This window comes from Prionailurus viverrinus, chromosome B3, assembly GCF_022837055.1.
Source record: "Prionailurus viverrinus isolate Anna chromosome B3, UM_Priviv_1.0, whole genome shotgun sequence".
NCBI lineage: Eukaryota > Metazoa > Chordata > Mammalia > Carnivora > Felidae > Prionailurus > Prionailurus viverrinus.
Genome location: NC_062566.1, coordinates 33,108,641 through 33,136,346, shown reverse-complemented (window position 1 = coordinate 33,136,346; position 27,706 = coordinate 33,108,641). Strand labels below are relative to the sequence as shown.

The 27,706-nt window shown below is 37.3% G+C and overlaps 1 protein-coding gene across 9 annotated transcripts in view; it reads left to right on the top strand.

Annotated features, from left to right (window-relative positions):
• Positions 1-27,706, top strand: part of MAP2K5 (mitogen-activated protein kinase kinase 5) — a 273,162-nt gene that overhangs the window by 83,047 nt on the left and 162,409 nt on the right. For all 9 annotated transcript variants that reach the window (XM_047863399.1, XM_047863400.1, XM_047863398.1 and 6 more), the window contains exons 9-11: positions 8,179-8,218; positions 19,115-19,183; positions 19,294-19,375. In XM_047863399.1, the coding sequence (XP_047719355.1) occupies positions 8,179-8,218; positions 19,115-19,183; positions 19,294-19,375 (191 nt within the window). The remainder of the gene's footprint in view (positions 1-8,178; positions 8,219-19,114; positions 19,184-19,293; positions 19,376-27,706) is intronic.

Genomic DNA, 27,706 nt, shown 5'->3' with positions numbered 1-27,706 from the left:
CCTTCTCTCGCTACCCCTCCCCTGCTCTTGCATGCATGCCTTCTCTCAACATAAATAAATAAACATTAAAAAAAAAAAACCTTCATCAATCAAATGAGAATATAAATTATTTTCAGGTACAGAAAATTTAATTTTTAAAAACCATACTAGGGCACAAGGCAAGTCTCACTGAACTTTGTAACATATAGATCACTTTTTCTGACGATGGTAGTTAATTTAGAAATCATTAATAAGGGGTGCCTGGCTGGCTTAGTCAGTAGAACACGTGACTCTTGATCTTGGGGTCGTGAGTTCAAGCCCCACGTTGGGTGTACAGCTCACTTTAAATTTTAAAAAGTTGAAAAAAAAGAAATTATTAATAAGTTAACCTTCTCCTACATTCGGAAATTAAAATGCACACATCTGAATAACTTATAAGTCACATATTATAATGGAATAAGAACACAATTGATCAAAACCATATATGAATGCTCATGTGATACAGTCATACCTAAAGGGTAGTTTTTTTGTATAAACATTAGAGAAGAATAACTGGATATTAATAGGCTTAACATCTAACTCAAGAAAAAAATTTAAAAAAAAATTTTTTTTTAAACATTTATTCATTTTTGAGACAGAGAGAGACAGACCATGAATGGGGGAAGGTCAGAGAGAGAGGGAGACACAGAATCTGAAACAGGCTCCATCCAGGCTCTGAGCTGTTAGCACAGAGCCTGATGCGGGGCTCCAACTCACGGACCGCGAGATCATGACCTGAGCCTAAGTCGGACGCCCAGCCGACTGAGCCACCCAGGCGCCCCCTCAAGAAAAAAATTTTTGATGGCAGGGGTTAATTCCAAAGAAAGTGGAAGGAAAGAAACTTAGAAAAAAAAAATCAAAATTCAAGAAACAACTCAAAACCAACAGCTGGTTCCTTGGAAAGATTGAGCACGTGTTACAGAAAGAAGGCACAAATAACAAAATTTGGGTGAAAAAAGGAGACATGATTCTAGACAGAGCAGAGATTTTTAAGAGGATACAATGAAAATTTTATGATAAAATTAAAAACAGAAATTGAGCAGTTTCCTAGAAAAACTTTAAACTGCCTTAAGAAAAATAAAAAACAAAAATAGATCTGTAGCAATTAAGGAAATGTATTCATTTATTCATTCAACAAATATTCATAAAATGCACCCAGCACAGTTTTTAGGCACTGGAGATACAGCAGGGAACAAAAAAACAGAAGTACCTGTTTTCATGGAGCTTGCTTTCTAGCGATGGCAGACAGATAATAAATTAATAAACGATGTTAGGTGTTGATAAATTTCTATGAAGAATAAAGAAGGAGAATGAGCTTTTTAATCTCAGATAGTCAAAAAAGTAACTTTGGACCTGAAGTAAGTGATGGAGCAAGCCAGGTGGAAATTGGAGGAAGAGTGTCCCAGGCCTGAGGAGTAGGTACGAATGGCCTGAAGCAGGAGGATGTTTGGAGGAGCAGAGTGAGTAGTGTAGATAAGGGAGATTGGCAGCAGCAGAGCTCAATGAGTAACCAAGGAGTCCTTCTAAGACTTTTGATTCAACAGTTGGAAATCTACCCTTAAAGTGGGGATGATGATAATAACTTCTCCTCCTGTTATATTTAGAACTATATCTCAGTAAAGCTGGGGAAAAATAATTCCTACTCCTAAGACTATGGAATCAATTAATTAAATGCATGTAGAATTCTATCCAAGTGACAGATTTTCTTTTCACCCATAAGTAGTATTCATTTTTTCAAACATTTATTAGGTACGGAGCACCTCCCATGGGCCAGGACTCATGCAAAGTATAAAGAATGCAAAGATGATTAGGACATGGTAGTGTTCCCTGCCCAGTATGGGAGATAGATAGAAACAATTTTCTGCAGTGTACTAGGTGTTATAACAGATACTAAAGACTGAAGACTAGGAGAGGCCTCAAATTTTTATTTTATCTTCTATGAGGGTGTATATTAAAAGAAGGTATGTGAATTTTTAAGGTAGCTTATATTAACAGTAATTAACAAAAGCTTTCCTGTTAACAGAAGAATGAAAATTAGGCTTCTCATTTAGCAACAACGATTGGCAGGTGGTGTTTCTGCTGAGATGAACACCGAATGTGGTACTATCTGTAGTGAAAATAGGCTTTGGTAACGGGCAAGAGATAAACATGGTAAGAAATCTAGACCTTGAAACATGGTATAGTCCTAGCATTTTAGATGACTGATTCTTTGTCTTCAGCAAGTTGGTTCTACATGAAATAATACAACTTGCTTTTCTTAACTAAAAATGATACACTGCAGCCTTTTTCCAGTCTTCTTTCCTAAAGCTTTACTAGCCTTCTTTTGTAGAGCACACAGCCTGACTCTTAAAGCACAGAGAGAACTCTTACTCTTTCGGGTTTAGCAGGTTTTATTCTTAAAACACCTAGCTGCTCTGAAAACTTCCCAGGATCCTGACATTTAATGCATGCTTACTATGTGCCAGGCCTTGTCCTCAGTGCTTTACCTGCACTTATCTTCTTGAATCCTCACAGCCCTGTAGGTGGGGACCAATTTCCGCTTTCCAGACTTGAGATACAGTGAGGTTTTCTAACAATTTAAGTTCACGTTAAGAAGTGGCCGAGCTGGAACATGCAAAAGAATGAAACTAGACCCTACTCTTTCACCATGTACAAAAAACCCCGCAAAATGGATTAAAAACCTAAAATCCTTGAAGAGCACAGGCAGTAATTTCTCTGACATCAGCCATAGCAACATGTTTCTAGATATGTCTCCTGAAGCAAGGGAAACAAAAGCAAAAATAAACTATTTGGACTACATCAAAATAAAAAGTTTCTGCACAGCAAAGGAAACAATCAACAAAACTAGAAAGCAACCTACAGAATGAGAGAAGATATTTGTAAATGACATCTGACAAAGGGTTAGTATCCAAAATATATAAAGAACTTATACAAATCAACACCCCCCAAAACAAATAATCCAATTTAAAGATGGGCAGAAGACATGAACAGACATTTCTCCAAAGAAGACATCCAGATAGCCAGCAGACACATGAAAAGATGCTCAGCAAAACAAAACAAAACTCAACATCACTCTCCATCAGGGAAATGCAAATCAGAATCACAATGAGCTATCACTTCATGCCTGTCACAATGGCCAAAATTAACAACACCAGAAACAACACATTTTGGCAAGAATTTGGAGCGAAAGAAACCCTCTTATACTGTCAGTAGGAACACAAACTGGTGCAGCCACAGTGGGAGACAGTACAGAGGTTCCTTGAAAAATTAAAAATAGAACTACCCTACAATCCAGCAGTTGCACTGTTAGGTATCTACCCAAAGAATGCAAAAATACTAATCCAAAGGGATACATACACCCTGGTGTTTATAGCAGTCTTATTTACAGTAGCCAAATTATGAAAACAGACCAAGTGTCATCGACTACTGAATGCATAAAGAAGATATAGTATGTCTCTGTATATATACACACACACAGACACACACACACTGTAGAATATTATTCAGCCATAAAGAATGAAATCTTGCCATTTGCAACAACATGGATGGAGCTAGAGAGTATAATGCTAAGTGAAATAAGTCAGAGAAATAAATACCTTATGATTTCACTCATATGTGGGATTTAAAACAAAGAAGCAAAGGGAAGAAAGATAGAGGCAAACAAAGAAACAGCCTCTTAACTATAGAGAACAAACTGAAGGTTACCAGAGGGGAAGTGGGTATGGGGATTAAGGAGTGCACCCATGACGAGCACCAGGTGTTGTATGGAAGTATGGAATCACTATATTGTACACCTGAAACTAATATTACACTGTATCTTAACTAACTAGAATTTATTTTATTTATTTATTTATTTATTTATTTATTTATTTATTTATTTTTGGGACAGAGAGAGACAGAGCATGAACGGGGGAGGGGCAGAGAGAGAGGGAGACACAGAATCGGAAACAGGCTCCAGGCTCCGAGCCATCAGCCCAGAGCCTGACGCGGGGCTCGAACTCACGGACCGCGAGATCATGACCTGGCTGAAGTCGGACGCTTAACCGACTGCGCCACCCAGGCGCCCCATTAACTAAGTAGAATTTAAATAAAAACAAAAACAAAAACAAAAGAAGTGGCAGAGCTGGAATCAAAACCTGGACAGTGACTAAGAGCCTACACCCTTCGCTCTTCTCCCTCTCATGGTAGGTTGACAGTGCTTGCAGAATGCTTCTTTGTCTGGAGACGTTCAGATGTGGTGGTCCTCAGCCTGACTGAAATAGGTCGCACCTTTTAAGTTTTGAATTATGAGCTTCCCTGTCCTAGAATGCCGTTAAGAAAACTTACACATCACCACATATTTCTTTTAGGTCCTAAAATGTGTGTATTCTGCCACAGTTCCAATCTTGGCCTTGCCGTTGATTGTTAAGTTGGGACAAGTTTTTTCACCCTGGCTTTTGGGTGTAGCCAATGTAAAAGGAAAGGATTAGATTAGACAATTCTTTATATTACCTACCATCTCAATAAATTATCTGATTCTGTACCAAAATTAAAAGTTGATGTCAACTTTTTGTCTAGTCATCTAAAACCTATTGTTCCAAATGAAAAAAGAAAGTAAGAAAATACAGATAGTAAGTGTTGCCCTCTGTTACCCATCTCCTTGTTATTTTAAATACTCAAAAAATTTATGCCAGGCTACTAGTTTGTGCCTTGCAAAAGTGTATATGTTGTTGTGTGCTCAATTTTAAGGGCTGGGACTGTTCCCAGAAGGTCTGTGCTGGTCACAAACAAACTGGAACACTCAAGGACTCAGCACTCAAAATATAACATAAAAATGCTTCCTTCATGCACTCATTGGAACAGGTAATTACTGTAGCAACAATAAACTAATTTGAAGTGTTAGCTGTTAATTAAAACAATGCAGAGGTGTATAGTTGTCTTTTGGTGTAACCAGAGCCTCCATTCAAACTTCATTAATCACTTTATAGTTAATGTGTTGGGGAAGGTCAAGACAATTGAGATGCAGTATCTGTTGAAAGTAAACAAATTCCTTTTCTCCAGGTAGAATGCCATTTGCAAAGTTAAGGGACACGTTCAACTCATGACTGGCCTTGCCTTTGTCATCCACTTCTCCCTGATGATTAAATGTTAAACTGGTACTGTCATTGCACTGTAAACCAAACCTCCCAGCATCTTTATTGCTCGAAATTGAACCCAAACTTCCACGGATGAATTAGCGTGCGTCATAATTAAATCATCAAGCCTCCCCCTTTTAATTCACTTGGAAATAGGAGACCTTTCTTTTGGAAAAGACATCGGCCTACTTGACAAGCTAATTAAGTTGCCAAACTGTCCAGTACGGTGTATACATTAGACTATCTTCTAGTCATCTCCTTATCACTGCTGTTGGTCTCAAACGTCCAAGTGTTGCTCGTTGTCCAAAGTAGCACTGCGGTTCTTTTTGCAACTTTTGAATCCTTGTGTATGCATTCAACTGTTCTATCTTCATATTTTAGTCCTTCGTTAGGAATTCTAATATGCAGCATTTTTTTAAGTTTATTCATTTTTTAACATAAAATTTTAATATGAAATTGTCAAATTGGTTTCCATACAATACCCAGTGCTCATCCCAAAAGCTGCCCTCCTCAGTACCCATCACCCACCCTCCCCTCCCTCCCACCCCCCATCAACCCTCAGTTTGTTTTCAGTTTTTCAGAGTCTCTTATGCTTTGGCTCTCTCCCTCTCTAACCTCTTTTTTTTTTTCTTAAAGTGGAAATTGGAAGAATTTCTAGTATACAAGGGGAAAATAATATATTGTTATCTTACATATTATATTACCTACATTCGCACAGAATAAGGTTATTAACTATTCCTTCAAATCACCTTTCAGATTAGCATAATCTAACAACTTCTCTGTCAGGCAGTGACAATACCACAATGTTAGTTTTTATATACCAGTCTATCGTATGAGTTCAGATCTATCATGAGTCGAATCATGACCTGAAATGTAGCTTCACATTCTAAAAGTCTTATGTTAACATAGATAATAAATTAAATGGTAATTTGTCTAAAACCAGTATATTATAGGGGTTCCTCTTATAAAATGTATACCACTTGATGCAAAGTGTAAAATTTTTTAAATTTCAGTTTTATAAATGCAAGAGTATTTATGTATACTAGAGAGGTTGATATTTAGAGAAAGTCTTTAGACACCTTACAGGTTAAAGAACTCTTAAGTAAGGTGAATAGTTGCCGCTTAATTTTTATAATCTTGCCTTTCTTTAAGTGAGATACACTTGGGTTTCTTTACAATTAATTGTTAAAGACTAAGTTTACTTTCTGTAGTCCACTCAAATAGGAAAAGCAGAACAAATTTCTTGTAACACTAATATATAGGTATATACATATATAGATATGTGTATATCTACATATATACACACACATATATATACATATATAGATATACACATATCTATATATGTATGTTTTTTCTAGTATTACCTGAATTTGTAACATTTTATGTGTGAAAATTTACAAACACTTGATGGTTCTTAATAATGAAACCATTTTTGGGGCGCCTGGGTGGCGCAGTCGGTTGGGCGTCCGACTTCAGCCAGGTCACGATCTCGCGGTCCGTGGGTTTGAGCCCCGCGTCAGGCTCTGGGCTGGTGGCTCAGAGCCTGGAGCCTGTTTCTGATTCTGTGTCTCCCTCTCTCTGCCCCTCCCCCGTTCATGCTCTGTCTCTCTCTCTCTGTCCCAAAAATAAATAACGTTGAATAATGAAACCATTTTTATGAGTCAGTCACTTAAAAAACACTTGTCAGTGATTGCAAAAGGCCAGTAAATTTACTAAAATTCTAAAATTTGAATTACATACTTCAAATAAGTGAATTTTACATATATAATTGCACCTCAATAAAGCTGTTAAAAAATTTGTGAGAGCAGCCACACAGATATTTCTGCTGAAACAACAGAAACTGATATTTTCATTTTGATAATAGTAGAATATATGTTTTGTTTAAGAAATGAGCAATTTTTTCTACTGAGTCATTGCCAAGTAAACTATTGGGAGCCTGGTAAATATATTTTGCAACTTGGCAGGTAAAGTCAGGGAATTCCTAGGAAGTTAACTTCCACTGTCCCACATCTTCCCTGCCCAAACACCTTAACACAGCTGGGTGAGAAGAAGAACAATCTGATTTTGGCCAATTTGCAAAATCCTCTACAGTGCAAGATTTTAACTCTTGCAAACCGATTGTTTATTTATACTTTTATGGACTTGCAAGAACAGTGCTTGTTTATACTGTGTGGTTTGTTTAGACACTTTTATATAAGACGGATTGTCCCTGGATAATGGTCAGAATGTACCTTCCTTGCAGAACGTGTGTGAAAGGCCACATGTCACTTAAATACAAAAGGTCTTGATGAGAAGTAATGGGGTTTTGTTTCTGCAAACCCGATTCTTTTATTCCTTTTCATAAATGAGTGTGTTTCTTTTCCTTGATTTAAATTGTCATTTCACTGTATCTGATCATTTGAGCTTGTCTCTTTTCTAAAGCTTTTTTAATATTGAGAGATGCTAAAATTAGGAAAAGATGAACCACATACTTGAGCCTGATAAGTCTGTGATTTCTTATATGAATTTATATCTTAAGCCATAGCTAATCCCATGTGTTTTGAGATGATTTTGATGAAATGTAGAGATTTAGTTTACCTGTATATATAGTTGAAGTACACAAAAGGAAAACCTCCCACTTTACAAATGGCTCCGCACAGTGTTTAGCCGAAGACTTAGAAGATTCCCACACACACAGTCATGGTCAGTTGTGAGGATCTGGAGGCAGAAGACTTGGGTTTGAGGTGTCGTTCTGCCACTTACTGACTCTGTGCCCTTGGGAAAACTCTCTAGCTTCTCTGCCCTTCGGAGATCTCAGTCTCTAAAAGGAAGATAATAATACCCACATTACCTCAGAGGGTTATTTTCAGGTAATGTATAGTAAATCGTTGTATAAACCATTAAGCTCGATAGAAACATCTATTGCTCATGTTATGAGTGTTCTTTGAAAGTGTCACATATCCCATTGCTGGCAGATATGTTCTAATTTATATTTACATCCTTAACCATTCTGTAGGTTGTTTAGAATCCCAAGTGATTTTGTCATGTTTTTTTCTTCCCATAGAGCATATCATGTCCCAAGTGGGAAAATATTAGCTGTAAAGGTAAGTGCTGGATATGTTTTATGAAATTCCTGAAGTTCTGAATGCTCACTACTTTGTCCTTCTCCGGTTAGCTTTGAGTCACAGTTATTGTGAAAGAGGAGATGAAAGATTTGGATGGTAGGTTATGGAAGCTTTGGTCCTGCTGTGATAATCAGCTCCTTCTCTCAGGATACCTTCACCAGCTCAAGCACTGTTTTCCTATCTGTTGAGTTATTTGTTCCTTTAGATGTCAGAACCCTTAGATGGTTGTCAATAATATATTTAAAGACAGTCAACTTTAGGTTATTCAGTCCAAGAGAAGGGAGCACCCCTATAAATCATCTAAAAAACTCAACTGTTTGGCCTTGCAAGGGCATTATAATTTCTCATAATTTCATACATTTTGAATTACACTTAACCTTGGCTAATATTAAAATTCTCATGCATGATTATTTAGTTAGGTATGGCAAGGGGCTAATAGCTATTTCTGAAAAGGATTAAGAGCAATTTTAAAGAAAGGACACATTTAAAACAGAGCTGTTAGAGACTTTGAATAAATGCAAACAGCAGGTGTTTACAAATATGCTGTCTACCAGACCTGACCATAAAACTGAGCTTTAGAGCAAGGACTATATTGTTGTCACCGTATATTCCTAGAGTCTATAAAATTTATAAAACATACTAGATGTTGAAGCTGAGTTGATTGAATGAATCATTTAAGAGTAGGTATGATTGAGGTTCCTGGGTGGCTCAGCTAGTTAAGCATTAGACTCTTGATCTCAGCTCAGGTCTTGATCTCAGGGTTGTGAGTTCAAGCCCCATGTTGGACTCCACACTGGGCGTGAAGCCTAGTAAAAAAAAAAAAAAAAAAAGTAGACATTATTGCTGTGTTGAAACTTCATCTGAGTTGAATGAATGAATGATTTAAGAGTAGATATAGTTATTCTATTTAAACTTTTAGTTTAGCCCTGAGCTTCTTGGCTGCCAATGCAAAATCCAAGTAACTTATTTAATAGTCATACTCTGAAAGAAAGAAATGTGCTATTTCTTCAAAACAGGCAGAGTTTCTTTTATTAAATCTTAGCAGTATGTTATTTAGTTTCTACATATTTAGAGATTTTCTAGATATCTTTCCATTATTGGTTTCTAATTTAAGTCTGTTGTGGTCAGAGAACATACTGTCTATAATTGGAATTATTTTAAGTTTACTGAGATTTGTATTATGGCCCAGGATATGAATTATCTTGGTTAAGTGTTTCCTGTGCACTTGAAAAAAATGTATAGTCTGTTTTATAGGGTGTTGTGTAAATGTCAATTAGATCAAATTGGCTGACAGTGTTCAAAATTTCTGTATGCTTTACTGCTTTTTATCTATTTGTTCTGTCAACTGTTGAAAGATGGGTGTGGAAATTCCCAGCAATAATTGTGGATTTGTCTGTTTTTTTCCTTGCAGTTCTTTTATCTTTTACTTCATGTTTTTTGCAAATCTGTTAGGCATATTTAGGAGTGTTATGTCTTGTTGATGAATTGGCCCCTTTATTATTTCATTACAAAGTGACCCTTCTTTGGCCATGATAATATTCTTTGCTCTGAAATCTACATTGTCTGATATTAACATAGATAGCTATTGCAGCTTTATTTTGACTAGTGTTAGCATGCTATAGCCTTTTATTTTTAACCTGTTATGTCATTTTATTTGAGATAAATTTCTTATAGCCAGCGTATAAGGGTCTTGTATTTTAGTCCATTCTCACAATTTCTGCTTTTTTTTTAAACTTTTTTTTTTTCAACGTTTTTTATTTATTTTTGGGACAGAGAGAGACAGAGCATGAACGGGGGAGGGGCAGAGAGAGAGGGAGACACAGAATCGGAAACAGGCTCCAGGCTCTGAGCCATCAGCCCAGAGCCCGACACGGGGCTTGAACCCACGGACCGCGAGATCGTGACCTGGCTGAAGTCGGACGCTTAACCGACTGCGCCACCCAGGCACCCCACAATTTCTGCTTTTTAATTGCACCTGCCAGACTGGCTTGTGAGGCTGGTCATCTTGATATACTTTGTTCTTTCCTACCCTAATATCATTTAAAACATTTTTTTTGGAAACTTTTTTAAAAAATTACTTAAACACACAGAAAAGTTATAAGATGCTTCCTCCAGATTCCTCAGTTGTCAACAGTTAACTACGTTTGGTTTAAAATATATATATACACACACACACCTTGGTTTGAGAGCGTAATTCATTCTGGAAACATGCTTGTAATCTAAAGCACTTGTATATCAAAGTGAATTTCCCCATAAGAAATAATGTAAACTCAGATGATTTGTTCCATAAGCCAAAAATATTCACATAAGAATGATTACAAGTGGCGCCTGGGTGCCTCACAGTTGAAGCACCCGACTTTGGCTCAGGTCGTGATCTCACAGTTTGTGAGTTCGAGCCCATGTCAGGCTCTGTGCTGACAGCTCAGAGCCTGGAGCCCACTTTGAATTCTTGTCTCCCTCTCTCTCTGCCCCACCCCCACTCACACTCTGTCTCTGTCTCAAAACTAAAAAAAAGTAAAAAAAAATTATATAAAAAAAGAATGATTATAATACTGTAATGTAATACAAAATAATAAAGAAAATATAAAATATAAAGAAAAATAAAAAAACCTTTGTGGCTGGTATGAGGGAGACAAGAGAGAGGAGGATTATTGTGTAGGATGACTTTCACTATCACTAACGGAATCACTGCTATCTATTGGCTCAATGGAATCTTTTTCTGCACGGGAGCCATTGTATATATACACTCACATGGATGTTGACTATGGTACAGTGTTAATAAACTCTTGTCGTACACTGTATTTAATGTAACTGGCAATAAGGCAGCAGAGGAAGGGGTCTATATCTGCAGTCAGGCTGACCTAGAATGAAGCAAAGCATTCATAAGCTAATCTTGTATGGAAAAGCAAAGGACTGTCTATAAGTGATCTGAAGTAACAAAAAAATGCACAAGTGCCAGTTGTGGGCACCTTCCAATGTTCTGAAAAATCACTGACTTCTGCCAAACTGTGTGGCCTGAAACCAACCATCCAAGCATGGGAGATGATCACCCGCAATCCTACAATGAGAGAGAGAGAGAGACAGAGAGAGAGAGAGAGAGAGAGAGAGAGAGAGAGAACACCTTTGGCTCAGTTGTAAACATGTGACATTCGGCATCACGTACTGCTCATATTGCAAGCCATCGCTCATTTATCAAGTTAAAATTTATTAGAACTGTTTGCTCGTGTTGCAGAACATTCACAGAACAAGTTACTTACAAACCAAGGTTTTATTGTGTTTAGGATTTGTTGAGGTTCTTGGCTCTGTGGATTTTTAGCCTTCATCAAATTTGGGAAATTTTTAGCCATTATACCTCCTCCCCCAACTTTGGGAACTTAAATTCCATCTGTGTTAGGTTACTTGATGTTGTCCCATACTAAAATGATCCTCTGTTATTTGTTTTAGTCTTTTTTTTCTCTCTAATGTTTCATTTTTGGATAGTTTCTGTTTCAGGTACTCAAGTTTTTATCTACACTGTCTAATCTACTATTACTCTTGTCCAGTGTATTGTTCATCTCAGGCATTGTACTTTTGATCCCTAGAAGTTTATGTGGGTCTTTTTTATATCTTCTGTGTCTTAACATGCTCAGTATTCCTTCTACCTTCTTGTATGTATGTAATGTAGTTATGGAATATGTGGAATATAATTTTATTAATGGTTTTGTCTATTAATTCCAGGGTATGTGTCATTTGGGGTCAGTTTTGACTGATTACTTTTTCTCCTCATTTTGGGTTGTATTTTCTTATTTTTAAAACCTCTTTTTTTTTTCTTTTTGAGAGAGAGAGAACGAGGGTGCAAGTGAGAGAGAGAGAAGAGAATCCCACAAGTGACAGAGAAGTGGGGCTCATGCTCACCCGACCTGAGCTCTCCCAATGCGGGGCTCATGTTCACCCAAAGTGGGTCTCAGTCTCACTCGAAGTGGGACTCGTGCTCACCTGATGCAGGGCTTGTGCTCACCTGATATGGGGCTTGTGCTCACCCAAAGCAGGGCACAATCTCACAGGATGTGCAATTCGAACTCACCAACTGTGAGATCATCACCTGAGCCGAAGTCAGATGCTTAACAACTGAGCCACCCAGGCACCCTAAAACATCTTATCATTTTTGATTGGATGCCAGTTGTGTCTCATACTAGATACTAGATATTTTTGCATTGCTATAAATACTTTTCAGCTTATTCTGAGATGCTATTTAGTGACTGTGAAAGTTTGATCCTTTCAAGACTTACTCTTAAGCTTTATTAGATGGGACCAGCCCAGTGGTTAGTTGGGAACTTATTTAACCCCACACAATTAAGGTGACAGTCTTCTGAATACTCCACTAATGCCCTGACCATTACGGGATTTTCCACACTGCTTGGTGGGAGTGCAAACTCTTTCTGCCTAGTGTGAGGTCTGGGGATTGTTTCTCTGGTCTTTCTGGCAGTTCTTTCCCTGGCCTCAGTGTTAGTTCCCTGACTTTCAGATGCTGATTGATCATTAATCCACTGAAGACTCCAGGGGGTCCCTTAGCACATCCCTGGAGCCCTCTCCCTTTGGTGTTCTGTCAGGGAACTCTAGCTGCTGTGGCTTCCTCACACCCCAGTTCCATGTCCTCAACTTAGGGAGATGGCTGAGCTTTGCCTGGATTTCCCTCCCAGCACAGGGGCCTAGACACTCTCTAGTCAGTAAGCTGGACAATCATAGGGCTCCTCTCATTTGCTTTCGGTGTCTCAAAGATCACTGTCCTGTTGTAGCTGTTGTCAATGTTTGGAAGCCTGTTAATTGTTCTGGGTTTGGTTTTGTTTTGGATCTCTTCCTTCCTCGTCACTTCTCCAGTACAGATGCTTGTTTTGTCTCTTGTCAGACACTGACCAATGTTTAAACTGTTCTCACAGAAATAGAGGCTACCATTTATTGATCATTTATACTGTGCTGAGCACTCTACATGTTTTTCTCATGTAATAATTAATTAATTAATTAATTAATAGCTTGTCCATGGGCACCGGAGTGGCTCAGTTGGTTGAGAGTCCAGCTCATGATCTCATGGTTCATGGGTTCAAGCCCCGTGTCGGGATTCTCTCTCTGCCCCTCCCCCATTCATGAGCACATGTTCGTTCTCTCTCTCTCCCTCTGTCTGTCTCAAAATAATAAACTTTAAAAATAAGTAGCTTGCCTAAGGCCCCGTAACTAATAAGTAATAGAACCAGGATTTGAAGTCAGGCAAGTCTTCCCCAGGTTCATGCTTCCTTCCAACCTGTGTCCTGTATTGCTGTTCGCTACCCTCAGATTTGGCTTCCTAAAGCATAGTTGTGGTCTCATGTCTTCCCTCTCAGAAGGCTTGAAAGGCTCTATATAACTCCCAAATAAACTAAGAACTCTATGGGGTGAAACTCAAGATCTTGCACAATATGTCATCAGCCTACTTTTATAGCATATCTTATGTGTCTGAATGCTGTGCTTCTTTTAAGTTGAACTCCTTGCTTTATCTGAACCCAGGTACTTTCACACTTCAGCACTTTGATTCACATATTTTTCTCTAATTAGAATGCCTTCACCCATGTCTCTACCTATCAAAATTCTTAACACCCTTCAAGGGTCAGCTCCAAAGCCTGGTCCTCTATTGAACTTACTTAGAGAAATCCTGTCACATATGGTCTATCTCTCACTCACTCACTTTGTCCTTTGAAACTCTCTAGAATTCTCTGTATGTGTCTCTTGTGGATGTTATCACATACTGCCTTGTATTTGGCTGTTAATATACATGTGCCTTCCCTCTCTTACATTGAAAGAAATCTCTTTGTAAGTAAAGAAAAGACTTATTTATCTTCTTGTCTTACTCATTGAATCATGCTGAACTTTGCATTTGGGCCTAGATAGAGCACTCCATGTAATGATGAGGTATTCAACACATAATTTGTTAAATGACTGAATAGATAAATTTGGTTCTTTCATTCGTTCTTTAGTTCACTCATTCATCTTTTGAAGTAGCATCTTGAAAGCAGGTTCAGCTCACATACAAAATATCCCATAGCGTTCTTTGTATGGACCATTGCTCTCACCCAGAGTAGTTCTTAGCTTATTTTTTTATATATATATATATATATTAAAGGGTGAAATGAAAGGTTAAGAGTTAGAAGTGCATTTGATCTTTTCCTGACCCTCTCCTGACTTTTGTGTGACTTCAAGCATGTCACTTAAACCTCTCTGTGACCTCAGCTGCAAGATGGGGCTGCCTTGTGTCACAGAGGGATTGCGAAGAGCAGCAAATCACAGTCCTTGTCTAAACAGAATCACCTGCAGGGTTCTGATGCCTGCATAGAATGATGTGGGAAATTTAATATCCCAAGCCAAGTGGTCAGTTGGACCAGCACTTTGAATGTCTGTGGGTACAGTCAGAGGAAAGTCCTTGAAAATCTGTTACTTTTCTCTTCCTACTCAAAATATTTGTATTTTTTATACTTTTAAATCTTCTTATGTTTTAGACCAACAAAAGAATATCATAGTGTTTCCCCTTTCAGACTTTAAAGGTGGGAAATCATTACTTCAGATATTTTATTTTATTTTATTATTATTATTATTTGTGTGTGTGTGTGTGTGTGTGTGTGTGTGTGGTGCAAAAAGGTGGTTTTATTGAAGCACGGGGACAAGTATCTGTGGGCAGGAAGAGCTGCCATTAATTCAGATATTTTAAAAAGCAAGTTGAACTTTGGGAGGAATAGAAATACCTTGGATTTTTATTTTACACCACTGAATTCAGACAATTTCTACCTTAAAGAGACCATTTTGAAAAATGCTAATTGTATTTTAAAGATAACTGTTTGATAATGACTATAACTCATGAAATGTGTTTCTAACTAGCTTTATTTTAGGGGGAGGGGTGTAGATACGCAAGACAGTCGCAAACAAGTAGAGCAGAAAACAAATAAAAACACTGTTAGCCATCTTGCATACGGAACCTTTTGATATCATTAATGTTTCTGTACAATCCTTCAAAGAGTACAGCTTAATGTATTTCCTAATATTTTTTATATTCCGATTGGGAAAAAGTCATCTAACAGGAAATTTCTTAGCTTGTATATAGCATGTGCTGATTATCATTCTTTGACTGCTTTGGGTTTCTGCTGTTTTTAAACTAGCATTTAAATGGACCATTTGATTAATCATTTGTATACTGACTGTAATCCTCCCAAATTTCCTTTCTGAGTTGTACATACTGTAAAAGACAATTATGTCGCCACAGATTAAATAAGCGAATTAAAACAGAATAGAGGCTTAATTTGACCTGTGATTTTGCTCTCCTTCCCTTTAGTGGAGCGTGTGCCACTCCAGCAAATAAATGAAGTCATCCATGACAGCTTGTGATGAATTGCCGTATTTATACTGTATATTTTAATAGCCTCACACTAATTTAAATTGAGCACAGAGTAAATTATAATTCAGTCACTTGACTGCTTAGATTTAACTTGACAACTCATCCTTATTTGTCCTGGAGGTGTAGTGGAGAGCAGCGGAAATGTGCGCAGGTATTTCAGTCTCTCATTAACCCTTTCTCCATGAAGTGCTTCATGTGCACATCCTCCCCAGTTGGAGAAATTTAGCTCTTCCTAAGGAGAAAAAAATAAAAATAATGAAGACTCGGGGAGTCCACACTTCCCTTGCACTTCAAAAAGAAAATTAGTATTTGCCATGCTTTTTTCCATGGCTTTCAAATAAGGAATTGGACTTATTTTTAGCAGTTTAAAAGCTCACTCACAGGAATGCCCAGGGGAAGGAGAATTAACCTTATACCTAGAGTGCCAAGTCTCCCAGAAAATAGAAGAGCATTGCAGTAGAGTTATTTTGAGGTGAATTTTGCTTTCCCTCTTAAGTTCCAGAAATTACTTTATTCACTTTTGCACCGTTACGGAATCGCCACTCTTCCAGACCATAACAAATACCGTGAATGATCAAGACCCATTAGAATGCAATGGATTGGCCCTACAAATACAGTGTTACTTGCTACATTTTAGGTCAGTGTGGCACTTTTATTTATTTTGCTGTTTGTGTCTTTGGTTTTAAATTCATTTGTAGAAACCAAGCAATCCACTTCTTTCCTGTCTAGAAACAGCTTCTTATTTAGAGGATTATGGTCATAAGGAGCACTTTAATTAAATCCCACATCACTTAATGGGCACTGCTGTGAGTAAGACCTGTGGTGGGTGCTGGGGGTGGGGAGTGGGGGCAGACCAGAGAAAGATGCCCATGATTCAGTCCTTGCCCTTGCAGGGCTTACAACCACTCTTCTCTCTAGGCTTATGGTTTTAGGGGGTGAGGCATGAGTGCCAAGGCAGAATGTGATAAGGAGAAACATCAAGGGCCAGAGCTAGAAATAAATTCTGATAGAGGGCTTTGGGGATGGCTTCATAGAGGTGGTGGCAGCATTCAGGCTCATCTAAAAGATAGAAAAGGTTTTACAATGGGGCGCCTGGGTGGCTCAGTTGGTTAAGCGTCCAACTCTCGAGTTTGGCTCAGATCATGATCTCATGGTTCATGTGATCGAGTCCCACATAGGGCTCTGCACTGATTGTGGAGCCTGCTTAAGATTCTCTCTCTCCTTCTCCCTCTGCCCATCTTTGCTCACGTGCATATGCACTCTCTGGAAAGAAAGAAAGAAAGAAAGAAAGAAAGAAAGAAAGAAAGAAAGAAAGAAAGAAAGACAGTTACTAAGTGTGGAGTAGAGCGAGGAAGCACAACTCAAGTGGAGGCATCATTAAGACTGGAAGTGAGGAAGGCACAGGACATGTGTGTGGACCCCAGTACAAAGCACCTAGTTTCTACATTTGTGGTGTGGTGGTGGGCATAGCTGTCTTCCAAATCATCTGGTTTCACATGAGGATTGGGTTTGTGGTGGGGAGTAGTGGGAAAAGGAGTTAGAACCACCAGATTGTGGAAGAATTCTTTGAATGTCATGCTAGAGTTATGCTAACGTTATGCTAGGACAAGGGAACCTAATTAAGGTTCTTGATCAAGGGAATGATATGTTTATAGCCAGTAGTTTGGGGTTAACGGTAAGGTGTTGGCTGGTTGTGGTGAATCATTTCTGGGTTGGGGGCCTGGAGATGTGGTATATCTTAGTGGTCATACTGAATACTGAATAAATGGCATTTTTGAAACCTTAGATAAGTGGTTCTCAACCTTACTGTGGAGTAGAAATCGGCTGGAGAGTTTTTAAAAAATATTAAGATGTGGGCCCAACCCGAGATTGATTCCGTTATTCTAGGGTAAGTTCTGAGCATGAGGACTTGTTTAGAGTGCCGTCATGTATTTATATAAATACCTTTATATAAAAGTAATGATAACCTGAGGCCAGGGTTGAGAACCACTGCTCTAAGGTAAATAATACGTTCATTCCTTTTAGCAGTTTTTGAGGGTGAAAGATGCCCTGTACTTGACATGGTGGTGTGAAAAGTTCTGATATTTTATGGCATGGAATTGAAACAACACTCGATGAATTAATTTTGTCACTAAGTTTTATATAGGAACAAAAATGTAAGTGAATATTGTTGGCAAATGACTATTGATCGAGAGAAACGTTTAAATGTTTCTTGGCAGTTTTGTATTACACTTACAATCAGGTTTAGTGAGAGCTTTTATAAATAACCCTAAAGCAAACTCTTGATAGAAACTGGCCATGCCTTTTTTTCCTCTTCCCTTTCCCCTTCCTCAAATGGATGTCAGTACTATAAAATGTGTGTTTTAGAATTATCTTTTTCTTTCCCTGCTCTGTCAGCAGTTTGCAATTCATAATTTATGGGTTTTTTCCCCAGTATGAGTGTATATATTCTGCAGTTGTAACACAAAATGTAGTTCAGTATTGGATGGTATATAACTGCACTATCATGGTAATTGTGAATGTTAAGTTTTTGTCTAGAAATGTCTAGAGTCAGAAACTCTGCCACAAATCTTAAAAATTGCCTTTCACCTATTTGATTCTCAGCATTGTCTTTTTTAAGTAAAAACAATTTCCCTTGAATTGGCTTCACTGAACTGTTGAGTAAAATTTGAACAGTTGATGGTCTCCTTTCTTAAGAAATAAGTGTTTGAAATAAACTAGAATTTATTCTAGGTAAGTTTGTAAATTGTTTTTCATTCCTGTGTCATGAATCTGACTCAGTGGTTGATGTGTTAAGGAAAACCATAAACCACCACAGGACGTTCTAAAAAGTACACAGTCCTCAGAGTCGGGGAGGGACCTTGACATTGCCAGGCTTTGTGGCTTCTCAGAACCTTGGTTTCCTCCTTTAAAAGAAGAGAATTAGATGAAATCATTTCTGTGGTTCCTTCAAGCTCCAGCATTTTTTTCAGTATTAGCAAAGAAACGTGACTGAAGACTATAAAAAGATGTTGTATTTTAAAAACTCCTTATTTCTCTCTAAAAAGCCTACTTTAAATGTCATTTTTACTCATCATCCTTTCTGCTCATCACCTTGTGTCTGAATTACAAGACAATTTTTTAAAATGGTTTCAGGGTCATTCCTTTCTTCCTCTTCTGGAAATAACCAATGTGGCCAAAATAGGGTGTATAAATTAAGGGTGTTATAACTTAACTGACTTTTAAAGCCATTAATACTGACCTTTGAGACCTGGCTTTCTCCTTGGTCCCATCAATCACTTCTATACCACCTCCCCCAATACAAAAGGTTAGGCAGATGTGGATACAGTTTATATTCCTGAGGGTTATAGTGGTGGAGAGGAGAAAGGGGCAATGAATAGAGGAAACACCATATTTTTTCTTTTTATATTTCATAGTGAGTATAGCTATATTTAATTTAAAGATGAATATATGTGTGAATGTTGATTCCTTTCTGTATTTAGGTCATACTGTTAGATATTACACTGGAACTTCAGAAGCAAATTATGTCTGAATTGGAAATTCTTTATAAGGTAATTTTCCCTTGGTCATTTTTTTCTTACAAAGCAGCTTATGGTATTGACTTGCAGGGTTTTGGTTGTTTTTTTTTTTTTTAACTATTTTTGTCTTATTTTTATTACAGTGTGATTCATCATATATCATAGGGTTTTATGGTGCATTTTTCGTAGAAAACAGGATTTCAATATGTACAGAATTCATGGATGGTGAGTTTTCCCTATTATAATACTTTTAAAATGACTTGGGAGGCAGAGTGCTTTAAAACCTGGTTCTGATATAGATGTCAAGTAGAATTAAAAATAATTACAATATACCAGTAATGACCTCCTTTATACTCTAAAACATCTAGTTTTAGAGGTTCCTGGTGTTAAATATTTACAGCTGAGCTATAGTTTCAAGAATGTAATTTCATTTACTTTTATTGAAAATTTAAATAGAACAGATTAAATGCTGGCCTAATCGGTGGTTTGATATTTGATTCTTCCATACAATCTGTCTTTACTTGCAAAACAGATGTTCTGTCTTTTAATGTTTCAATAGCCAAAACAGATTTTCTTTTAAAGAAATCTATTAACCCAATGTCCTGTGTCTTTTACAAAGAAATCGGTTCTTAATTGCAAGATAAGAAATTGTTTTTCAACACAGCTGTTTAGCCAAGATGTGTTTAGTTTTCTTTGGACTCTAGCCCTTTCCTTTCATCTGTATTTTTCATTCATTTCTATTTTGGTAACTCTTTCTTGGTCTGAATATTATGGCAAAATGTAGATTTCTTGGTACCCTGTTCCTGAAGTAATGTCATCATTGTTATTTACCCATTTTAAATCAAAGCAGTCTTTAGATTTTATATATTCAGTTTTTCAGTTTCTAGCCCATTAAAACACAACATTTTTTTAAAGTTTATTTATGTATTTTGAGAGAGTGAGTGTGCGTGCACATGTGAACAGGGGAGGAGGAGAGAGAGAATCCCAGGCTGGCTCTGCACTGTCGGCATGGAGCCCACCGTGGGGCTCGAAGTCACAACTCTGAGATTGTGACCTAAGCCGAAATCAAGAGTCAGATACTTAACTGACTGAGCTACTAAGGTGTCCTTCAGCATTTTTTCTTATACTTAGTTTATTTGGTGGATTCTTAGTGTGTAACTAAAGTAACTAGTTCGTGCCTTGCAAGACATTTTCAGAAGTTATCTTTGGTAGGTTGATACTATAATAAGGTAGATAATGTGTTCTAAATTCTGTTTCATATTAAAATATGCATTTATTGAGATAGCATATTTAATCACCATAAAATTCACCATTTTGATGTGTACAATTCATTGGTTTTGAGTATTTTCACAAGGTTGTGCAAGCTCATCATCACTAATTCCAAAACATTTTTATTACCCCAGAAACAAACTCCTTAGCCATTAGCAGCCACTCGCTATTCCTCTAGTCCATGGCAACTGCTAATCTACTTTCTGTCTCCAGATTTTGTACTCTTCACGTATGTGGAATCATGCAGGATGTGGCCTTTGTGTTTGGCTTTTTATTTTATGAAAAAAAAATTTTAAATTTTGTTTATTATTTTTGAGAGAGAGAGCATAAGCAGGGAATGGGCAGAGAGAGAGGGAGACAGAGAATCTGAAACAGGCTCTGCACTGTCAGCACAGAGCCTGACACAGGGCTCAAACCCATAAACTGTGAGATCATGACCTGAGCTGAAGTCGGACACTCAACCAACTGAGCCACCCAGGCACCCTGTGGCTTCTTCTACTTAGCGTAACGTTATCAAGGTTTCCATGTTGTAGCATGTATCGGTACTTTATTCCTTTTTATGGCTGAATAATAAACTACTCATTTAGCAGTTGGTGAGCATTTGGGATGTTTCCACTTTTGTGCTGTTATGAATAATGCTGCTCTGTATGTTTGTATGCAGGTTTTTCGTGTGGATAGAAGTTTTCAGTTCTCTTGAGTATATATCTAGGAGTTCAGTTGCTCGGTTGTATGATAACTGTATTTGTAATTTTTTTGAGGAACTGTCAAACCATTCCATTCTATTTCACACCCGTTTGCATTCACAGCTGCAATGGATGTGGGTTTCAATTTCTCCACATCTTTGCCAACACTTGTTACTGTGTGTCTTTTTTAGTATAGCCTGTGAGAAATGATATCTTTTTAATTTTGATTTAGATTTCCTAATGACTAATGACATTGACAATACTTCCATGTACTTGTTGGCCATTTGTATATCTTCCTTTAGAAATGTGTATTCAAATCTTTTGTCTACTTTACATGGGTTATTTGTGTTTTTATTGTTGAGTTGTAAGAATTTTGTATGTATTCTGGATAGTAGTATCTTACCAGATGTATGATTTGCAAATATTTTCTTCCACTCTGAGTTGTCTTTTCATTTTCTTGATAGTGTCCCGTGAAGCATAAAAGTTTTAAAATTTTATGAAGTTCAGTTCATATTTTTTTTCTTTGGTGGCTTGTACTTTAGATGTCATATGTAAGAAAGTATTGTATAATCCAAAGTCATGAAAGTTTATACCTGTTTTCTTCTAAGAGTTCTATAATTTTCATTCTTAAAGTTTTTTTTATCTATTTTGAGTTAATTTTTGTATGTGGTATAGAGTCCAAATCCATTCTTTTTCATGTGAATATCCAGTTGTCCTAGCACCATTTGTTAAAAAGATTATTCTTTCCCATTGAATTTTCTTGGCACTTGTCAAAAATTTATCGACCATGAAATGTATTTCTAGACTCTCAGTTCTATTCCATTGATCTATTTGCCCATCCTTGTGGCAGTACTAGACTGTCTGTCCTTGCTTACTTTTTAAAAAAAAATGTTTATTTATTTTTGAGAGATAGAGAGCACAATCAGAGGAGGAGCATAGAGAGAGAGAGGAGACACAGAATCCAAAGCAGGCTCCGGGCTCTGAGCTGTCAGCACAGGGCCTGACATAGAGCAGAGCTCGAACTCAACGAACCATGAGATCATGACATGAGCTAAAGTTGGACACTTAACCGACTAAGCCACCCAGGCACCCTGTACTTTTACTTTATTTTTCTGTGTTACTTTAGCTTTGTAGTAAGTTTTGAAATTAAGAAGTGTGAGTACTCCAACTTTATTCTTTTTCAAGATTGTTTTAGCCATTCTGGGTCCCTTACATTTTCATATGAGTTTTACAATCAGCCTCCCAAATTTGCACACACACAAAAAGTCCAACTAAGATATTGATACAGATTGCAGTGAATCTGTACATCAGTCTGGGGAGTACTGCCACTTTAACAATATGAAGTCTTATACTTCATGAACACAGAGTATCTTTCCATTTATTTAGATCCTCTTTAATTTTTTTCAGTGATACTTTGTAGTTTTTGGTATTCAAGTTTTGCAGTTCTTTTGTTAAATTTATTCATAAATATTTTTTGATGCTATTATAAATTGAGCTTTTATTTCAATTTTGGATTATTCATTGCTAGTATATACAAATATAAATGATTTTTGTATATTGATCTCTATCCTGCTACCTTGTAGGATAAATTTATTAAATTTGTTTCTCAATCCTAATAGGTTTTTGTAGCTTCCTTAAGATTGTCTGTATAGGGGCGCCTGGGTGGCGCAGTCGGTTAAGCGTCCGACTTCAGCCAGGTCACGATCTCGCGGTCCGGGAGTTCGAGCCCCGCGTCGGGCTCTGGGCTGATGGCTCAGAGCCTGGAGCCTGTTTCCGATTCTGTGTCTCCCTCTCTCTCTGCCCCTCCCCCGTTCATGCTCTGTCTCTCTCTGTCCCAAAAATAAATAAACGTTGAAAAAAAAAATTTAAAAAAAAAGATTGTCTGTATAAAACATGTCATCTGCAAATAGACGTAGTTTTACTTCTTTCTTACCAATCTGGGTGCTTTTAATTTCTTTTCCTTGCTTAATTACCCTGGCTAGAACCTTCAGTAGAATGTCAAATAGAGTGGTGTGAACAGACATCTTCTTTTTCTCCTGATCTTAGATGGAAAGCTTTTAGTCTTTCACTATTAAGTGTGATATTAGTTTTGGGTTTTTAGTAGATGTCCTTTATCAGGTTGTCAAAGTCCCCTTGTCTTCCAAGTTTGTTGAGTATTTTTGGTTTTTCTGTGTTTGTTGAAATGATGATTTTTAAATCCATTTTTCTATAATTCCATAATTAAATCCATTATTCCATAATAATATTATATTAATTGACTTTTGCATGTTGAACCAATTTTGTATTCCTGAGATAATTCCAATTGGTCATGATGTATAATGCTTTTTATAAATTGCTGGATTCAGTTTGCTAGTATCTTGTTGAGGATTTTTGGATTTATATTCTTGAAGAATATTGGTCTATAGTTTTCTTTTCTTGTAATGTCATTGTCTGGTTGTGGTATCAGGATAATTCTGGCCTCAAAGGAGTTGGAAAGCATTTTTTCCTCCTCTAGTTTTTGGAATAGTTTATGATGGATTAATGTTAATTTTTCTTTAAACATTAGGTAGAATTCACCAGTGAAGCCATCTGGTCCTGGGGTTTTCTTTGTGAGTAGTTTTTATGGTCAAGTGGCATCTGTTGCCTATTATCAGGAGAAATCCAAGCACTTCTGCCCACTGCATCTTAGTATGGAGTTGCCAAGGAAAACACAGTGCAATGAAATGCTGGATTTAACAGTGCCTTACATAAAATTAAAAAGAGAGAGAGAGAGAGACAGACAGACAGACAGCAAGATCAGTTTGGAAGTATCAGTTCCCTGTGGCCAACAGTAAGTCCTTCCTGGCAGCCTATACAGGGCCCTTGGCCCACACACACCCCTCATGCTGCAGCAAAAGGATCCTCCACCCCACCCTACTCCTGTGGTGTCAGAAGTACCGAAGGCTGGGGACATGTCTGAAGGTCATTGACACACATGCTTAAGCAGGACAAAGGAATACACACTGAATTTGAAACAGGGAAAAACAGTCCAAAACAAAGAGGTAAGCCCAGCACAGGCTCCCTGGGCTCTTTATCTGCTGGTAAGCAAGTGTTCCAGACCCATGGCCCATTCTTATGTGGCCACATCGGGTCCAAAGAACAGTGCACATAAGACCGTCTTTCCCAACACTGTTTTTTAATTGTAGTATATTACACAGATAACATATAATTTACCGTACTACCCATTTTTAAATGTGTAGTTCGTAACTGGTAAGTACATTCACATTGCTCTGCAACCAGTGCCACCATTAATCTCCAGAACTCTTTGCATCTTGCAGAACTGAGACTCTGTACCCATTAAACAGTAACCCATTGCCTCCTAACCCCAGCCCCTGACTACTAACATTCTGGTTTTTTGTCTGCATGAATTGGACTACTCTGGGTATCTCATTTCAGTGGAATCATACAGTATTTGTCTTTTTTTGGGACTGGCTTATTTTACTTTGCATAATGTCCTCAAAGTTCATCCATGCTGTGGTGTGTGTCAGAATTTTTTTCCTTTTTAAGACTGAATAATATTTGTGAGTTTTTTTATTACCAATCTCTTTAATAATTATATGTAGTTATAGGTTTATTCAGATACGTATTTCTTCCTCAATTTTGATAGTTTGTAGCTTTCTAGAAATTTATCCATTTCATTTAGATTACCTAATTTGTTGATACACAGTTGTTCCTAATATTCCTTTATAATCATTTTTATTTCTGTAAAGTTGGTGTTAATTTTCCTTCTTCTTTCATTGCAAATTTTAGTAATTTGAGTCTTTTTCTTTTCCTTTCTTTCTTTTTCTTTCTTTCTTTCTTTCTCTTTCTTTCTTTTTCTTTCTTTCTTTCTTTCTTTCTTTCTTTCTTTCTTTCTTTCTTTCTTTTTATCAGTGTAGCTAAAAGTTGGTCAGTTTCTTTGCCTTTTCCAAAGAACCAACTTTGGTTTCTTTGATTTTCTCTGCTGTTTTTCTCTGCCTTAATATTTGTTTCTTCTACTAGCTTTGGGTTTAGTTTGCTCTTTTTTTTCTAGTTTTTTAAGGTGCGAAGTTAGGATACTAATTTGAGATATTTCCTACTTAATGTAGCCATTTGCAGCTATACATTTCCCTCTGAGTACTGCTTTAGCTGCATCCTAGAGGTTTTGGTATGTTGTGTTTTCATTTTCATTTAGTTTAAAGTATTTTCTAATTCCCCCCAAAGGAGAAATCACTTGCGATTTCTTTTTTGACCGATTTTCCATTAGGAGTGTGTCATTTTCCACATTGAGTGTTCTTCTGTTGTTGATTTCTAATATTCTTTTGAGGTCAGAGAACATACTTTGTATGACTTCAGTTCTTTTAGATTTATTGAGGTTTGTTTTAATGCCTAACATTCTGTTCTGGAGAATGTTTCATGTATACATGAGAAGAATGTATTCTGCTCTTGATGGGTTAGATTTTCCTTAGATGTCTGTTAGGTCTAGTTGATTTACAGTGTTGTTTAAGTATTTTATTTCCTTGTTGATCTTCAGTTTAGTTCTATTTATTATTGAAAGGGGGATATTGAAGGGGCACCTGGGTGGCCCAGTCAGTTGAGCGGCCAACTTTGGCTCAAGTCATGATCTTGCAGTTCATGGATTCGAGCCCCATGTCAGGCTCTGTGCTGACGGCTCAGAGCCTGGAGCCTGCTTCGGATTCTATGTGTCCCTCTCTCTGCCCCCCACCCCGCTCACGCTCTTTCTTTCTCAAAAGTAAATAAACATTAAAAAAAAAAAAGGAAAGTGGGATATTGAAGTCTCCACCTAATATTTTTTGCTTGTGTATTTCTCCTTCAATTCTGTTAATTTATGCTTCATATATTTTGGCATTCTGTTGTTAGGTGCATATATGTTTATAGTTGTTATGATCAACTCTTCAGTCATTATAAAATGTGTCTCTAGTTACTATATTTGTCTAAAGTCTATTTTGTCTAATCTTAGTGTAGTCATCCCAGCTCCCCCATTGATTCTTATTTGTTTGTTCTGTCTTTTGCCACTGTTTTGCCTTCAACCTATTTGGGTCTTTGAATCCAAAGTGCATCTCTTATAGACATCATAGAGTTGGGTCATTTTTAAATCCATTTTGCCAATCTGTCAGTGTTTAATTCATTTACATTTAATGTAATTACCAGCAATATCTGCCATTTTACTACTTGTTTTCTTTAGTTGTATTCTTTTATGTTCCATTTATTCATTACTGCTTTCTTTTATGTTAAATAGGTATTTTTAATGTATTGTTTATATTCTCGTGATTTCTTTTACTATATTTTTTGAGTTATAGTTTTGATTTTCCTAGAGATTACAATTAACATCTTAACTTCTGACAACTTAGTTCATATTAATATCAACTTTTTTCAAGTCTATAAAATTGTTGCTCCTAATAGCTCCATTCCATCCCTCTCCTTTGTGCTGTTACTGTCATAGAAGTTACATCTTTATAAGTTGTGTACTTATTAATGCAGATTTTTACTTACTGCTTTGTGCAGTTCTGTTTTTTTATTTTATTTTTTGTTTTTTAAAATTTATATCCAAATTAGTTAGCATATAGTGAAACAATGATTTCAGGAGTAGATTCCTTAATGCCTCTTACCCATTTAGCCTGTCCCCCTTCCTACAACCCCTCCAGTAACCCTCAGTTTGTTCTCCATATTTATGAGTCTCTTCTGTTTTGTCCCCCTCCGTTTTTATATTATTTTTGTTTCCCTTCCCTTATGTTCCTCTGTTTTGTCTCTTAAAGTCCTCATATGAGTGAAGTCATATGATTTTTGTCTTTCTCTGACTCATTTCACTTAGCTTAATTTCACTAATTTCACTTAATACCCTCCAGTTCCATCCACGTAGTTGCAAATGGCAAGATTTCATTCTTTTTGATTGCTGAGTAATACTCCATTGTATATATATACCACATTTTCTTTATCCATTCATCCATCAATGGACATTTGGGCTCTTTCCATACTTTGGCTATTGTTGATAGTGCTGCTGTAAACATGGGGGTGCATGTGTCCCTTTGAAACAGCACACCTGTATCCTGTGGATAAATGCCTACTAGTGCAATTGCTGGGTCATAGGGTAGTTCTATGTTTAGTTTTTTGAGGAACCTCCATACTGTTTTCCAGAGTGGCTGCACCAGGTTGCATTCCCACCAACAATGCAAAAGAGATCCTCTTTCTCTGCATCCTCGCCAACATCTGTTGTTGCCTGAGTTGTTCATGTTAGCCATTCTGACAGGTGTGAGGTGGTATCTCCTTGTGGTTTTTTTTTTTAATTTTTTTTAATGTTTATTTACTTTTGACAGAGAGACTCAGCATGAGTGGGGGAGGGGCAGAGAGAGAGGGAGACACAATCTGAAACAGGCTCCAGGCTCTGAGCTGTCAGCACAGAGCCCGATGCGGGGCTTGAACTCACTGACAGTGAGATCATGACCTGAGCCAAAGTCGGACACTCAACTGACTGAGCCACCCAGGCACCCCTCCTTGTGGTTTTGATTTGTATTTCCCTGATGATGAGTGATGTTGAGTATTTTTTCATGTGTCAGTTGGCCATCTGGATGTCTTCTTTGGAGAAGTGTCTATTCATGTCTTTTGCCCA